We start from the raw sequence: 18,613 nt of genomic DNA on the forward strand, positions 1-18,613 counted from the left end.
CTTTTAGTACCTGATTGAGTTATCTGAATTAAATCAAAAGCATTATTCTCAATATCTTTTGGGGTTATAAAGTCATACACAAAAAAAACAGACATTCTTTTTCATAGATGCGACGCATCTATGAATTATGTCCTTCCGTTTTGGAAAAATGCTTAAATACACAATTTCTAAGAAAAATATGTTATTGACCTTTTCAGAGCAATCAATTATTTGGTAGAGAGTATGAAAGGTAGATAATACATACTACATGTTGAAACAGGACCAAAAGGCCTGTATTGCTCACCTTGATCAGTGAGTTTATTTAGAACTTCAAATTGAGCCTGTGTTTTGTATCTATGTGTGTTTATGGTCAAGACTAATATACCAAGAAAAAAGTATGTGTCCATATAGAGTTGAATATATAAAAAATAAAAGTCAACGACTTTCCTCTTGTATATTCATCATTTCATGATGGCTTTTCAGGAATATTCCTGAAGAGCCATCATGAAATGGTGAATGTACAAGAGGAAAGTCGTTGACTGTTATTTTTTATATAGATATATATATATATATGTAATGATTTTAGACTGAGGCTAATTAGATGATAGGATTCAGTGTTTTTTAAGGAACACGCCTAAACGTCAGTCTTGGACTCATGATTTTCATTTGGGACTCACCAAAATTCAACCTGGCCTCTACATTTCTTTGAACTGGGACTCATCCAAATTGTTAAATTAGTGTTCTTGCCTTAGAGGATCTGCTTTCGATCCATGTTACATTTTGTGCCGGAAGCTATGTTCCAAGTGCATTGTGAGAGGTTTCATGACTTGGAGATAGAACCTAGCTGGGTGTGTTTGCCTGAGGGAGAACACATCTGAAACGGGAAGTGAAGGGAAGGAGGGGGAATTAGCGCAGCAGGTTTCAGTTGTAAATAGTGTACATAATTGATAGTTGTATAGCTTTGCACAAGGGGTAATTTCTCAAAAAACCTATCACAATAATATCAAAATATCAGAGCATAAAGGGAAAATGTACTTATCCTCTCGCTATTAGACAAACTTGTTTAGTTCAATCGTCATGGTTTATTCGATCAATGTCACAGTGGAATATTCCACAGTACTGGTACACTGACAATTACGTAAACAAGTCACACGTGTATACTACACAACACATACACAAATCAACAATCTGTCAGGTGTATATATACACACCTGAATATTTTTTATATACAGTATATGTATAGCGGGATTGGACTGGGTCGATCATCTGTGACCAGGTAGTTCAGTCGGTAGAGCACTCGGCTAGTGTTCGGAGGGTCCCAGGTTCGAATCCCGGTCTGGCCGCTACATTTTCTTTTCTCGATCCTGTTACAGAATTGGCGACCAACTGAATAACCCACGTTGTTGGTGTTTGGAAGGGTCTTGTATGTCTTCGAGGGCGAAGACTTCGAGAAAGGAGGGAGGAATGTAGCGGGATTGGACTGGGTCGATCATCGGTGGCCAGGTAGCTCAGTCGGTAGAGCACTCGGCTAGTGTTTGGAGGGTCCCGGGTCCAAATAAGTCTGGCCACTACATTTTCTCCTCTCCTGTTACATATATATAGGACCTGGGTCACAGTATAATGAATAAAACATACCCGGCCTGCTATATGGCCGGAAGACGACAACAAAATTATCCATCGAAAAGACTTCAAAAATATACAGTTTTTTATTACTGGTGCAGTATTAATTGCAGCTCATTTTTCCGTAGCACTTAAATTCCGTAGATGATCTGATAACATACAACTGTATCATCCAGGATCAGGTTGGGCACATGTAAATGTATTACTAGCTATAACTAAAATAGCTATTTATAGCTATACAAAACTGACGAAAAACAACATTTCTGGAGATAAAAATGCTTGCTCTCAAAACCGACTCCTGAAACAGTTACAGGCGTCGTTTTGCCTGCAAACATTTTTATCTCCAGAAATGTTGTTTTTCGCCAGTTTTGTATAGCTTTAAATAGCTATTATAGCTATATATCGCTATAATAGCAATAAATTTACATGTGCCCAACCTGATTATTTGAGATGTCAAATTCCCAGTCAAACTACTTACAAATTGGGACCCTTACAAATTACCCCTGTTTGGCCCCTGGCTGATTTCCTCATGGTGCCGTTGCAATTTGGTTTCGATACATACAGCAGAGATTTAAGATAACATACAGTGCTATATATATACTAGCATATATACAAACAGTCCTATGAACTCTCCGGCAGAATAAATACGCTACTTTCATCACATTACGATCTGTACTTCAAATTTCAATACTTCACATGTCCCGGAAGATGGCGCTGTTTATTTTTTTGTAAACATTCGACCAACGAATCAAATGTTTACATTGCGATCACGTGACATCTCAGGCGCGAAGACCGAACAAGAGAAAAATCTACAAAGTCTCATCCAACAAGATGTCAACGTCTGTGTTAGAGGCAACACAGAATGTTTATGAACAAAGGTAATAACAAGTCTGTGTGATATTTTATCTATGATGTTACTTTTGTTCGGTGGGCGACTTCTTACCTTCAGAGAACTCTAAACCACGGTGAATTAAGCACGAAAACCAAGAGGGGGGGGGGGGAGTGAAGTAAAAACACGAATGTTCAGCTTTATTTACAAACAGTTTTATTTAAAAAATTATTAGTTATTTATATTTATAAGTTTATTATTTGTTGATAGTATATTTTGTGTTTCCCTTGTCCTGTCTGTGTTCCCTGTCTGGCTAAACATGCATATGAGGAATGCGAAATAGTCATGAACAGTAGGTCTAGGCTACTGTACTTGCCTAACGTCACGCTACCCAACATTGGAACACTTTCTGAAGATAATTGTAAAAATTTTCTTACTTGTGGTTGAATCCAGATTTTTTTCTTAACATTCCACAAATAGATGCTTTTATTATTAATTTCATGATTTGTTTACTTGTCAGCAGTGCATATATTTATAAATACAGAGCTTGGAAGCATGCCCGGTCCAGCCCTGTGTTTCAGCAGGTTTGAGTACCCAAAATGGAACACCTCCTAAATAAAGTTTGATTAATAAATGCCCAGGCATGATAAAAAATGTTTGAATTCATTAAAAGAAAGTTCAAACATTTTTTAGTTTATTCAAGTCACATGCCTTTCAAAAATATTCCATTCAGCATTTATTTTTCTTATTTTAAAATGTATGGTGTTTTTAGGGTTGTCACATGACGTTTCAAAATTTCATTATTTTCAATTTTAAATACAGGTAATAAGCAACTGGAAAGAAAATGACATATTAAAATTGTCACAGTTATTAGTCAGCATCTCAATTTTTGTTCAGGACTGTTATTGTTAGTTTAGATTGTAAACTGAAAATTTAGAAAATTGTTATAATATTGTACAACACTTGCAGGGATTTTTATAGATAATATAGTTTTTGATGCTAAATAATGTTAATTATATCCTGTAAATTCATTATTTGAATATATTGAGAGCATCTTTTATGCTCTATGTTGCATTTATGTACTAATCTAATACCCGGTGTTGTTTACGAGTTCTGTGGCTGATCAGCTGATCGTAAAATCAGCTGATGTTTGACTACATTGTACGACATTGTACGACATGTACGTTGTGTGTTCTAAGAGTTTATATTGTTATTCATTCTAAATGTGAACAAGCCTTAATAGCGAGAACAAGGTGTAAGTGCCATGATGGCTAAGGTTCCGCTAAATTGTAACAGGTTTTCTGTATTAACTTGTATTTTATGTAGTTTTGGCAAGTCATACTAAATTTAGTATCGCCGCCATCTTTGTAATCATTGACGGCAGCAAGGCTGAATGTGAACATTCACTGGAGAGAAAATGTAAGGTTTTAGATATTGTATAGTAGTTAAGATTAGCTAAGATTGTAACAATACCTTATCAGAAACATAACTGTTCCAATCTTTCTTTCAGTAAAGGTTTAATAGCACAGTATTGGGCGGAACAAGTGAACCAATGACATACTTATTTATTTGTCGGTTTCGGCATGTTTATCAGCTGAAATATATTTAGATATTGTTTGTCTCTAAGATTATAAGTGTTGAAACGATGTTTCTGATTAGGATGGTTTACTTAAGGTTTATTAAGAATGTATTTGGTATTTATAACTATATTGTATAGCTGAAGCAAACTCTTTTACTATAGAATTGTATTGGAGAAACGGAGTGCTTCGGTCCGGGGATACGTTCGTGGGATACGATGCTCCATTTTTGGTAAAAGGGGCGGAGCGAGGGATACGATGCTGCATATATGGTAAAAAGGGGTGGAGCGAGGGATACGATCGAAGGCTATAAAACGCAGACTTCCGCGCCAGAGATCAGTTTTGCATTAGATCTGCTCCAGGTCACACAGGTTCTGTGTCGCCATGGTCAATATTTGGAATTATTCTATTATTATTATTAGAAAACATTTTATAAGGCAAAAGGATAGTCCTGTGGATATTAATTCAATACTATTTACTGTATAATACTGACTATTTGGAATAATATAGATCTCAAGAGAGTCGTTCGGCAGTTGGTGTCATCACTACTGTTTGTTTACATTCATTGGGGCGTGGCGTTTGTACACGTGTTTGTATTGTGGACATTCGGTGTAATCACCGATATATTTGACCAAGTGTGGACAGAAGAGGGGAATTGGTGGCATCACCAACCGTTATTGGCATCCTTTAGAATTAACTAGATCAGTTGTTATTTGGAATATATGGCGTATTGTTGGAATAGTTAGGATTGATCTGTTGTATATTCTGTAATCATAGTTATGGAGTGATAATAAGAATGTGAGAGTATTCTGTAAATATATCTTGTTAATTTATTACTGTTTTATCAATAATCAACATTTGTCTTTTATATTGGAGTTACTGGTTGTTCTTGCATTGAGTTTCTAAATAATGAGAAGCTATTGAGATACATAGTCTCTCATTCTACCAGATATTGACCTTTTGCTAGCTGAGACAGAGACAAGAGGAGATAGTTGAGCTCCTTTTTAGCTTTAAAGGCTGTGTTGACAAGCTTCCGGGTGCAGAACCTCTACAGTTATTCCTGGTATTTGGTACCAGCTGACAAAGTGTCCTACGTACATCTTCAAGGGCAGTAGTCTGTGACTACGACTCGTTATATTGACGAGAGAATCTTGACATGACGCGATTGTGCGTTACAATATGAATGACTGAATATTCCTTGTTAGTTATATTGTGTGTGAATAAGTTGATATCTTCAATGGTATCTGTGATGATGACAGATGTAGCTCCTTGCTCTGATTCTGAACGACGGACAGAAGCTAATGGTCTGTCGTCATTGGACCTATGATTCCATTTTGTTGACCATATTGTTGCAATTTCAGGCGGTGGTAATGATACAATTGACCTGTTGCAAGTAAATTTGCAATTAGATTTAATATGGCAATTCAAGTTAACCATAAGTTACATGAATCAAATTGAATGACCTACAAATTTTTACTACATCAGAAATACAATGTCACAAAATTTTTAACTCAATATTTATAGTTATATGTGTCATAAATGGGCAAAAATACAACAACTCATTGATAACTATATATGAACTGGGTCATCATGATCACTAAAACGCATAGGTTTAACTAGGCTTCTGTGCAAACATTCCAGTGAGTGTAATATGGGCATTTGCTGTGTGCAAAAGAATAAGTTTGCATGAGGTATTCTGAATTCTCATAAAATTCCACTCACCATCACGTTTTTAGTTTTATTGAAAACAAACAAAATAATTCTTAATTGAAAGCAATAATTTTTGAGCCAAATGATTGTTTTACGGTACTCAAAGGTGTGAGAGATTGTTATGGAATCCAGACCAAGTATGACTTAACATAGTTGTGGCATCAATCTATATACGGCTGTAACTTTACTTAAGCTAAGTCTGTTATCCGGTTACAGATATAGCACTATAAAAAGAGCAACAGATCCACTATACAAGAGGACACAGCACGAATATACCGCAGTCTCCCAAAACATGCACCTCGCATACATACACGGCGCAATACACAGCATACATGGGAGCACGTCCTTACATGACTTGCTTCCACCACCGATTTGATTACACTATATAGTGACATGCAAATATATTACATTGGTAAAATTATATATCTATTCTTTTTTATTACAGGTTCAATTGTATTGTCTGCTTGTCTCCACGTCTAAAAATGGTTTATGGATTGTGCCAACATCGAGTCTGTGAGGAATGTTTATACAGTGATGGTGTGGTCTTAAGGCACAGCTTCCGCAAATGTCCAACATGCTTGAAAGAAAACACATTTCCCTTAATAAGGTAATAGTTGAATATCTTTTTAATTTTAATACAATGAAACATGGTTATAGCGAACCTGTGGGGACCAAATTAGGCCAAATAAAAATATATTCTTGTTTCTAGTAACACCCTTTAAAAATAAAGGGTCGGTATTCTTGTTTCTAGTTACACCCTTTAGAAATAAAGGGTCGGTAGTTAGGGATTTTTTAATTTGTTTTTAAATATTTTTTGATCCCAGTTTCTTGCAGTGAAAAACTGAAATAGACTTTATTCAACATTATATATACAGGGGTTTCAATATCAGGCGGTACCCGGTACTTTTTGCCTGTTGAACCTGGTTGTGGTACCGCCTGATTTAGGCTAAACTACATTAGATAGCATACAGTTGGTATAGAAAAGTACCCCCTAAAACTGCATTTGTACCGCCTCTGCTGAAAGATAATGAAACCCTTGTATATATATATTAAACCATGGATTTGAATCCCAAGGGATTATTGGTGTCTTAAATTTACAGAATTAGTACCAAAATTCCTGATTTTGTGCAAAACCAAAAATATAGGTTTGTATTTGTTTGCTTGAGGACAAAACTGATAAAAAGTTTTTGAGTAGGCACTGATTTTATAGGGTTGGTCGGTTACCGGAAACACAAATATTTTTTTTGTATGACCTTATAAGCATTTCGTTATAATATATGTAATGTATCATTCCTACATCCTATAGGAACCTTGATGCAGAATGTCAGATTAAAAAGTGTTAAACGGAATACCATGAAATAGTTGTGTGTTTGTTAATATCATTGTGAAAGGAAATAAGATCACTTGCTACCACCAATTACTAAATCAACACTAAATATTTACCGAAATATAATATACAGTAAAACCCCTATAACTCGAACAGCGGGGGACCAGGTCAATAGTTCGAGGAATACGGGGTATTCGACTCATCCGAGGTTGGTCACGATCGACAGTCAAAATGTCCGGTCTCAAACTATGTCAAAAAATGCACGGCAATGACATTTTGATTAACGTATCCTTCTCTTTACTCAAGTGTTTTATTGATAGTAATATCAAGTTGAAAAAATATGTATAACATAAATTGAGCGTTTGAAAATGCTTACGAGAAAGCCCTAAATCAAATGCCATTCACAGCAGAGTAAGCGATCAACATCTAGTCAATGCACAATCCATATTGGTCAACAAGGGGTACATTTTCTATCATTTAATTATCACAAATCATTTAGCACATTTACAAAATACTAGGGCTGAAACGATTAGTCGAATAATCGGAGGCGATTAGATTAATGAAGCTAATTGCTGATAATCTATTAAAGATTTTATTAATCGTTAATCGTAACATGCATAGCCAGTGCATTGTAAGCTGACTAAACACGTTGACAGATCATGGATTTCTGAGTAAGTCATTCCGACTGGAGTTTCATCTCTTTATGTACATGTTTTGAACTCAACAAAGCATATATGATGTGAGAAATACTTGTTAAATTACGTCTCTGTGGAAGTTAAAGTCATTAATCAATGAAAAAGTGGATGTCATGAGAAAGCTTGCAACACGCTGATCGCCAATTTTCACTAGCGATCGACTCCATGTTGTTACGTCACGGAGGCCTAATCGCCGCCGGAAACGCTCGGGAGTGGAAGGAGCAGTAATCTTGAACATTTAAATTTTACTATTGCATGTGTTTATCATATAAAAAGATTGTTTTTGTTCATATTCTAATTGTATATAAGAGTTGTTGATTTTTTTTTTGATCACAGAAATAAAAAAGTTCATTGACGAAAATTTGGTCATGTCGCTTCGGGGCGATCCAAATTTGGTTGATTAGTCGTACGTGTGAAGGTCACGTCAAAAGAGCGGGTTAGCAGACTTGATTTAAACGATGTTATTGTTACGGAAGACGATACAGTATTTGGGATAAAATACGTTTGTTTTGTCAATAAATCTTTTCTTATTTGTTGGTAAGCTTATATTATATAAGGCATGTCCTCTGTCATATTATACGGTACAGTAGGTGTTATTATTAGTTGATAACAAAACATGGCGGACGTTTTCAGTAGTCAGTAGTGAAAAAATATAGTTGCCTTCAATTCAAACGATTAATCGATTAGTAATCGATTACATGTGACCGAATAATCGAATACAAAAATTATTAATCGTTTCAGCCCTACAAAATACATACTCACAATAATGTTAATAAACCAGCATATTTACAGACATAAGAAATGATATCTATAGATGTTTATTTAGTAATATAAAAGCGTAACGTTAGGCCCTATGTTACATGTGTTTACGAGTAAATTTACAAAATACAATTTACGGGAAAAGATACGCAATGCACTGATAAAATATACTCTACATGTATCTTTTGATATCGTTTACATCTTTCGAATAATAATATTGTGCTAGCCTTTCGAATGAAACCAACAAAGAAATTTAAAAAAATAAACTTTTATAATTAGGTGGACGTCAGCAATATCTTCCGCCTCTTTTGGCATTTACAACGCGTACTTTCTATTAACACGGATCAACAACTTCCGTATTTTCGTATGTTACAGCGAAGATTATATACGAGAGAAACACCAATAACTTAATGTCTTTTCGGAAATAATCAAATAAAGTTAGCATCAAACAACAACTTGCGGTCGTGTAGGTAGGTAATAATGACACCGTTAATCCCTTGATTAATGACCTAAAGGCTTGACACGCCAACTGTATAAACACAAGATTGTGAGCAGTTATCCATGTCGGTCGGTGCAGTCAGGTGTGACATAGGTAAAAAATCTCAAGGGCCGAACACCTGTTCGACGAATACATGGGTAAATACTATGTATTTGATGAAACGGGGACATATTTCTGTTCGAGGAATAAGGGGTATTCGACGAATAACTGTTCGAGCTATCCGGGGTTTTGTTACATAGATTATATAGGGAGATGGTTGGGACCGTACGACCAGTTCGACGAATAGGGGGTATTCAAGGAATCCGGGTTCGAGTTAGAGGGGTTTTACTGTATAGTGAAACAGAATGAATGATTTGCCCGTATTAAATTTGATTTGATCTGTAATTATATGTAGTGTTGGAAGATAATAAACTTAAAATTTATATATGATAATTAAACCAGTATTTTTTACAATGAATATTAAGATAATAGTTATCTTTAGATGTCCAGACTAGATCTGTTGATTTTTGTTTACATAATGTTGCATAAGTGAAATGCAAGCATGTTATGATATATATACCTTAAGCTTTGTGTAAAGGCAAAATGGAATATACTTTAACTTAGTTTTTGTAAAAAAAAGTTATAGACTTTTTGTGGGACCTGGATAACTATATATTCAAACTTTGACACGGATAAAAAAAAAAAAAAGAAGAATTATTCCTTAACCGTAGTCTTGCACAAAAATTGAAGTTTGGACTTAAAAGGAGAAAAGGATGTGATTATTAAAATAAATCTGTATTTAGATTTTATTGTATTATGCACATGAATCATTTTACAGACCAGATCTACCTGAAGATAACATTGAACATCAAAAGTGCTTAGGAGTGCGGGCTTGTCCACATAAAGGCTGTACTATGGAGATGTGGGAATGGGAAATGGAATCACATCTTGTGTATGTATTTCTTTGTTTCATATAAGGGCAGGAGTCAAAAAGTTTTAGACCCTGTATATAAACTAGTGATTTTTTGTTTGCCTATATGGTGTAGTTAAACATAACTTAGTTGATATAATTAACGCGTCTATGTATCCGTCCCAACCATAGACATCACCAGTACTGTTGACTCGTAGATTATTGTATTGTTTGTAAATTTCGGCCGCCATTTTCTTGACAAGGTGAAAAATGACTCGATGTGACATTTGTTTATGCTTTTATTCGTTAAATTGAATCTGGTCAAACCATCGCTCCTACTACATGCTATAAACATTAGTTAACATAATTGCATGGTGATTTTGGTGACAGAATTAATTATGTACTGAATCTTGTGGACTTGCAACAAAACAAATAAAGAACTTTCCTTTTTACATGTTTTGCCAAAATTTACAAACAACACAACAATCAATGAGTCAACAGTATACTCAGGCCTCGGGAAACAGTTCATCATGCTGGTCCCAACACCTCGGGAAATAGATTTGCCTGTTGACTGAACAGGCATGAAACAACTGTTTTGTTACCTGAACCGCAATCTTAAACTTGTCACTGAGCTTCTGGGGAGATAGACTTTCACCGAAAGAATACCGGTATTTGGGTCGATCCGGCGCTCCAGTGTTTATGACGTCAACAATTAATTATGACGTCAACAATAATTGCATGCAAACATCCCCCCCAGTCAATAGGTGAAATTACTTCATTTACATTTATATAGAGAGTCAGGTAACAATAATATCTAAGGTTATAATTAGGATGATGCATAGACACTTTTTATTGACTAATTATATAAAAGTTCAAGTAAGTAATTATATATAGTCATACAAAGAATCAATTGTTTAAACAGGATATCAAACTTTAAACTTTTTTTTTTTTTTGTGTGTGTTTCTATTTTTTTTTAATATTTAAGGAAGCCAATTGTTCTCTTTACTCAACTGTACAGTTTGTAAAAAGTCACCGCAAGTTTGTTACATAACTATGTAATATATTTAGGGAATTTAAACATTGAAAATAATGATATGCACCAAATAAAAGAAAAATACATTTCCTTTATTACAGGGTGTGCCCTAATAGAGTGCAGCCAAAAGATGCAAAAAGAAAGCGAAAATCAATTATTAACGTGCAAAGTGAAAGTAAAAACAGGTTAAAATCACGACCTATCTCAAAGACTGCATTGACACGAGTGCTTAGATCCAAATCAGTGTCAGTTCGTGATCGTGTTACAAGCAACAGAAGGACACCAAGACGTACTCGGCATAGCACCAACGTTTTGTGAAAAGTAATGTGATCACGATTCCAAAGGTATATTGAAATGTCACAACTCCCTTCATTGACAAAGGACTAGACATGCCCCAGACAGAAAAATCAGCTGGGAGTTGTACACAGAACAACTTCTTGGGGTTACACACAAGTGCACAGAATGTTCTGAATTAAACAGTGTGTTGATTGTGAAGTTGTGGTTGGTGAAAAAAAAGTTGGAGATTGTAATGGAAATTTATTGATTATTCTGAAAGGTTTTCATATTTCAATGACAATAGATACTGAAAAGCCGCCAACAGATATCATGTAAAAATGTGTAATTTATTCAAACACTTGTGACGGATAAAGTAAGTTTACTTTACCTGTCCCTATTCTTATGATCATTCTCTTTTCTCATGTTTTTCTGATTTGCTTCTTTTCGCTTTTATAGAGATTTTTTTCAATATTGTGGTGCTCACATTTGGAAAACTCTGAAGATAATGTTATCATATATGGTCTCATTTTACTGTTCTTCATCTTGTCCTTGATTGTACTTAAAGCTTATCTGAAATAGGTTTGGATATTACTACAGTAATAATCACTACATCAGGATACCAAAATATATTCTGGAGTTTATTTCAACTTCCTATTAAAGGGACAATTCACTCAGGTTAATTCTTTTACATAACAAAGAAGCAAAATATGGCATAAATGTATTGTTCTACATTCCTTATGAAACATATGACAAGAAATAGAGACAAATTCCACAACATGGTTAAGTATTTTGATTAATACTATTGAAATTCCAAATCGTTGATCAATACGATTAAACAGGTACAACATGTAGGCTGTACCCTTACCCGAGTCAAATTCACGCACGTTAAACAAATGCAATACATAACCACTGAGGAGTTGATGAAATTACTTTTAGACAAGAACATGCATCTTATAATGTTAACGCAACTGTAAGAGCGATTTGAGTAGTTCTAGACAAAAAATTCTTTACTACACAGGCAAGGGTCAGGGTTCGGCATACAAGGCTATTGTAATGGCGATTGAACTTTCACTTACATTTGACTACAGTGAGCTTTTCTGACATATCACAGTTAAACAAACTAATCTAATTTCCCTTAGAACTAGTTTGTTTTCGAAATATGTGCAAGTTTAAATGTACTCTTAGACCGAATTGTCCCTTTAAATTTGTATTTGTATTTGATCTTGCAGTTAATTAGGAATTTTGTCTTTGCCTATTACAGAGTTATCTTCCTTGCAGATAGGTATTGATTTTGATGTTGTCAAATTAAAATAATTATGTCATTTTCTCAGAAAGTTCCATGTTATAATCATAATTAAATATAAGATAACATAACACAACACCAGTACCTATCCCTAAGGACAGATAACTCTAATATGCAAATACAAAATTGTGAGCATTTTGTAAGTCACGACAAATGTTGCTAATAATCCTTAAATTATTCCTAGGGCTCGTCAGATGGAAATTTGGCATTATGATTTTTATATTGATATTGATACAATAATGGGGAGGTTGATATCTTCATGAACTCAACTTTTATATAAATGAATCTAAAATTTGTGTTGATTGAGATGTTCCCACCTATTAAAAAGATATTGATAAGATATAATTGTTTATTTAAACTATATTGTCTATTTTGGAAATTTACTAAAAACAATTGCTATACATGTAGTGTACATACAAATTTTGATGTCAACAGGCATTTAAGTACTGGTAGTGTTTTAGCTGCTCAGAATAAATGTTTTGTCATTCAGGAATTTAATTATGCTATCATGTTTATTAACAAAAGGACTAAGAAATAATGTTTGACTTTCAATATTGATGTACAAATGTATTATTTATATGAAAATACAATATACATATGTTTTTGTGATCTTTATCATTCTGTTAATAAAATCAGGATGAATGTATTTATATACTTAGTTCATTGTTTTAACATCAGAATCTGGCAGTACACATGTAGTAGTTTTTTATTGATTATTTTTCCCGATGAAATCATTGAATATAGCATTACTTTAGGATTACATATTATTACAAATTATTACCAAATATAATACATCCCCACATTTCTTTTTATTTCTGTTAATGTATACATTGTTTAGAGAATTTTATAAATACATATATATGTATTGGTATAGTCAAAGTCAATTTCTACCTGGTATGTAAAGATATTCTACTGCTGACAATACCTATAAAATTGTTTTTCTTTTTGTCTGCACAATCGCGCGATCGGTACATCATTCCATATAGGGCATACTGCCATGGATTTTTAGGTCACCTGAGACGAAGTCTCTGTTTTTGTATTTCTGTATTTAATAGAAAAAAACTACCATTTGTCGGTGGTGTAAATTAAAACATACCTAACACTTTCAACCAATGCTGGGATGTAGGGTTACCAATTTTGTTCAAAGACAAAAATAAATTGTTCAAACTACTAAAGTACTGTGCATCCTAAATATTCCAGGGGTTACTATCACTGTTAAGGCATTTCAGGAGACCAATCGAAGACCGATAGACACTTACTTTGAAGATTCACAGACAGCACACCCAACTGTAAAGCTATACAAGTGTACTGTTATTTTAGATAAATTTGATGTACATCAATTCAATTACCCGAAGCCTTCTGTTTTGCAACAACATAGACCAGGAGTGGACGACAGTGACAGTAAGCCCTGGATTGCCTGGAATATCAAGTACATGTAGGTCTTCTACGATAAAAGGCAAACAAGTATGTTCAAATGAATCATCTTCATAAAAGGCAAAAGGTAACAAATATACTCTTTAAACAAGACCTTGTTGGAGAGGCTTATAGTCTTGAAAGGCTGATATGCTAATATAAGGGCCATGCACATACCGGTATTAACCATTTTGATCACAGTTGCTTCCTTTTGTTTCACTCTATCAGTACTGTGATTAAATGAAGAAAAGTAACTGATAGATGTATATTGACAGACAACAAGGGTTATCATTGGAATATTTTGTCTTTTAATATTTTATTTGATATTAAAAATAACATAATTGCACATACTAATAATGAATGTCCAGATCTATGAATATCTTGTTTATCTGTGATATAAAACGATAGACTTTACATATGATGGAATAAAAAGTACACAAATACAAGGTACCATAGATGCTCAGGCCCTGAACCTTTTGCTTTGAAGTAGGTCAGATGTGGGTCACACTGACCTTTTTGTCACCTGACATACATGTACTCCTATCTAGGTGAAACCATGACCCAGGTATCAAGTTCCATCGACAAGAAGCATATTGAAGGTCAGATGCACAGAAAAGAAAATGTTAATGGTTTTCACAATGTTACTATATTACAAGAGGCCCAGAGGGCCTGTATCGCTCACCTGGTTTTTTGTTAGTAATTATCACAAGACTCTGACAATTAGAAAAATAAGCAAAATTGACTCCCAAAGTTTAATTTTGAATCACAACCATACAATGATGCTATTGATACCATACAAATATGCTATCCAATACATAGATTCAGAGACAAAGTAATTTATATGAAAGTAGTAGCCTAATTGACCTTTTTGACCTTGCATCTATTGCCGTCTAAGGCCCCGGGGGTCAGCCCTATCATTTGTACAATTTCAAATCCCAACCCTATAAGGATGCTACCATTGCATTATAAGTGCTCTTCCATTCTTAGTTGCAGAGAAGAAGTCGTTTATATGGAAATAGCTAAATTAACCCCTTTTGACCCCACCCTTCAGGCCCCCGGGGGTCAGCCCTATCATTTGCACAATTTGGAATCCCCACCCTATAAGGATGCTACCATTGTATTATGGGTGCTATACCATGCTTAGTTGCAGAGAAGAAGTAATTTATATGGAAATAGCCAAATTGACCCCTTTTGACCCCGCCCCTCAGGCCCCCGGGGGGTCAGCCCTATCATTTGCACAATTTTGAATCCCCACACTATAAGGATGCTACCATTGTACTATGGGTGCTATACCATGCTTAGTTTCAGAGAAGAAGTCCTTCGGACCAGGTGAGCTAACAAGGCATGTTTGTAAATCTATTCTTAAATTGGATCATAGTTACCATAGTCATGGTACACATTCTCATAAGATATAAAGAAAATATCGTCTGTCAGTTGTAACCCGAAAGGACTATAGTGTAGAGTCCGTCAGTCTGGATTCAAGATGATGACTTGAGAACAGAATGATGGATTTTGGTAAATTAATACAAGATTCCCAAAAGGGCCTGCATCATTCACCTAGCTTAATTAAACAATACCAAACACTTATCTGGCTTAGAACCTGACACAACAGTCATATATTGCAGGGATTCTATTTACATGAAAGTTTATGGAACTGTCATTCAAAAATAATCACATTGATATATACATGATTTCCATTCATATCGATCAGTGAAGTCTGGCAATTCAAGCAATATGGCAAAATTGACCCCATTTGGTCCCTGGGGGTTCAGTCACTGAATCCTTATGCCACAAGAATACTACAGAGAAGCTGAGTATGTGAATTGTTGACGGACAGACCAAATATAGCATATGACCACCTTGGTCTCTGGATCAGGTAAGCTTATAATTGGAACAAATAACATCTTAACACGTCGCATATAGACAAAGGCAATATTTTTATTTTCAACAGATAGTAAATAAACCTAATGATTGCATACAATTTAGTTTCACATACATTCTATTTTAATTTAATAATGATAAAGAGCTGAATATATGAGGTACACGATAAAACATATATTGTATATTTAATAATGATAAAGAGCTGAATATATGAGGTACACGATAAAACATATATTGTATATTTAATTTACTATACATTTAATAATCAGTATGATAATAATGCAAGAGGTTACATGATATGTTTACTGTACTTTTTTCTCTTGGAGTTTTATGTTCTAAATATTATGATTTTTATCAACAGTTCTAGTTCAAAATCTGTTTAAAAGATTGATTCCATTGACTTTGTATTACTATGTTATAAATATAAATCACAAAATGGCAGTGTATTTTCTTAGTACATATGCAATACCATAAACAAAATGTTATAACTTAAACCCATCTATCATTTTAGTCTAGAAAGTGATCAATTAAATTTTCAATTATTTTTGGTGGATCGTTTTTTTACGGTTGGCATGTGCACATTATGGTCAATACACATATATCACTATAAAGCAATATATATCTCATTTATTTCATAGAGGTCAACAATAGAAAAAAAAACCTTACAAAGCTTTTCATTTCTGTCATAACATATTGTCAGTAAAAGATATTCTCCTTTCAGTTTGCTGAAAACATAATTAAGCCATGGCATAATTACACTCCTTCATTGGCAAACAAATCTGTAATCTACCCCTTTGTCACCTTCAAGGGTAGAAGGCATATTTGACATTTCTTTATCATATTTTATATATATGTATACTAAAAGCAATTCATCAATCTACATCAAATGCATATATACTGGTATTTGTAATATACATGAACACTATACATACTTTAATACAGATAATTCCAATCAATCTTTTGCTCTTAAAAAAGTGCAAACTGCATTCAAGTAAAATTTAGCTGTAAATGCATGATACTTAGAATTGCATCATTTTCTATTTGTTAAGTTGATTCCATGGTTTGTACCACTGGTATATATTGTCCCACTGGATTCCATCTTTAAGAATGAATATGTATAGCATGTGGTATTTTGATTCATTAAAGGGACAATTCACTCAGGCTAATTCTTTTACATAAACAAGAAGCAAATTATAGCATAAATGTATTGTTCTACATTTCTTATGAAACATATAACGTAAAAAATTGATAAATTCCACGACATTGTTAAGTATTTTAATTAATATCGTTGAAATATCAAATCGTTGATCAATACGATTAAGCAGGTACAATATGGACGTATACCCATACCCGAGTCAAAGTAACGCGCGTTAAACAAATAAACTACATAACCACTGAGAAGGTGATAAAATAATTTTTAGGCAAGACAATTCACCTAATAAGGTAAACACACTACTGTCAGAGCGTTTTGAGCAGTTCTAGACAAAAGTTGCCTTACTCTACACGCAAGGGACAGGGTTCAGCATACAAGAAGTTCGACCACAATGTGTAATGGCGGACAGCGAGCGAGTTTGAACACCTACACACATGTCACAACCACGGACTTTTCATGCATATCACAGTAAAACCGACTGATCTAATTTTCATTAGAACTGGGTTTTTTTCGATATATGTACAAACTTTAATGTTCTCTTAGACTGAATTGTCCCTTTAACACCAACAACAAGTATATGACTGTATGTATATATAAAATCAAATTCTCAATATTTTTTTTTATAATATCTGAACAATTTGTTGCTTTGGTAAATGTTAATAGTTATTGAATATATACAAATGTATATAGGTTATGGTGCTATGGTATGTCCAAAATTCATACAAAACATATTTAAACATCACCAAAATAATTACAATGATCAGCAGAATCATATTAAAGGCAACTTCATTGTTTGATCTGAGCAACGGGTAAAATGACAGATATAACTCACAAATAAGACAATATATGTAGCTCAAAAGCACGAGTTCATATACTATTCCATATGACGGAAGTGACTGCCAACGACCTGTTTGCCTAGATACTGTGGTTGGTCATTGTGCCATGCATGGGCAATTTTAGGAAGTGTAGTTTTTATGAATCTAAAATATAGTTGTGCAGTAATGTACAAGAGTACAAGTGTATAGTAGAACCCGGTCGAAAAAACTCAACAGTGAAACTTGATGGAAGACATTCCTAAAGCAATAAAAATATACCAGTTGATTATTAACATATGAAAACAAATCCTTCAGCATAGCGTACAGTAGCATATATATATATATAGGCTAACAGCCAAATCTCATTGTCTTGAAGTCAGTGGTAGAATTTTTATTCCAGAAAAACTATTAATCCATTATGGTTTAGAAGAAAAAAACCACTATTACCTCATAGTATTGTGTAGGGATCGAATAATGCCAGAGCCAAAAGTGGTCATGATGTCACAGTAGTTTCACATTCGATCTCTGGTTGGGGATGCAGGCACTATTGTGACCTAGTACCTATGTATGTAGCTAATCAGGGGTCAGTATTATGTTACATAAGGTACAATTTTGAGCTAATTGTATTTGACAGATTTAGCATGATGTCTGGCTAAGGTAAAAGACCACTTTGAATGAAACCTCAAAATCATGATAACAAGGTTTGACTACATGTGGATTTGTGTAATAGGAAGTATGGCGATGAACGAAATATTCCGGTGACTATACTATTCATATGGTAACAACAAATGTCAAGGTGAAAGAATACGTTAATCATTTAAAAATGAACAGCATGAATGGAATGTCAAAACAAAT

At 34.1% G+C, this 18,613-nt stretch overlaps 1 protein-coding gene across 1 annotated transcript; it reads left to right on the top strand.

The window, feature by feature from the left end:
* The first annotated feature begins 2,350 nt into the window (after nucleotides 1-2,350).
* LOC138318418 (uncharacterized) lies at nucleotides 2,351-12,247 on the top strand. The gene is made up of 4 exons (XM_069260754.1): nucleotides 2,351-2,477; nucleotides 6,161-6,322; nucleotides 9,813-9,926; nucleotides 11,019-12,247. The coding sequence occupies exons 1-4, from the start codon at nucleotides 2,431-2,433 to the stop codon at nucleotides 11,233-11,235; spliced, it is 540 nt and encodes a 179-aa protein (XP_069116855.1). The 5' UTR covers nucleotides 2,351-2,430; the 3' UTR covers nucleotides 11,236-12,247.
* Nucleotides 12,248-18,613: the final 6,366 nt, after the last annotated feature.

The sequence above is a fragment of the Argopecten irradians genome, chromosome 3 (genome assembly GCF_041381155.1).
Source record: "Argopecten irradians isolate NY chromosome 3, Ai_NY, whole genome shotgun sequence".
Classification (NCBI taxonomy): domain Eukaryota; kingdom Metazoa; phylum Mollusca; class Bivalvia; order Pectinida; family Pectinidae; genus Argopecten; species Argopecten irradians.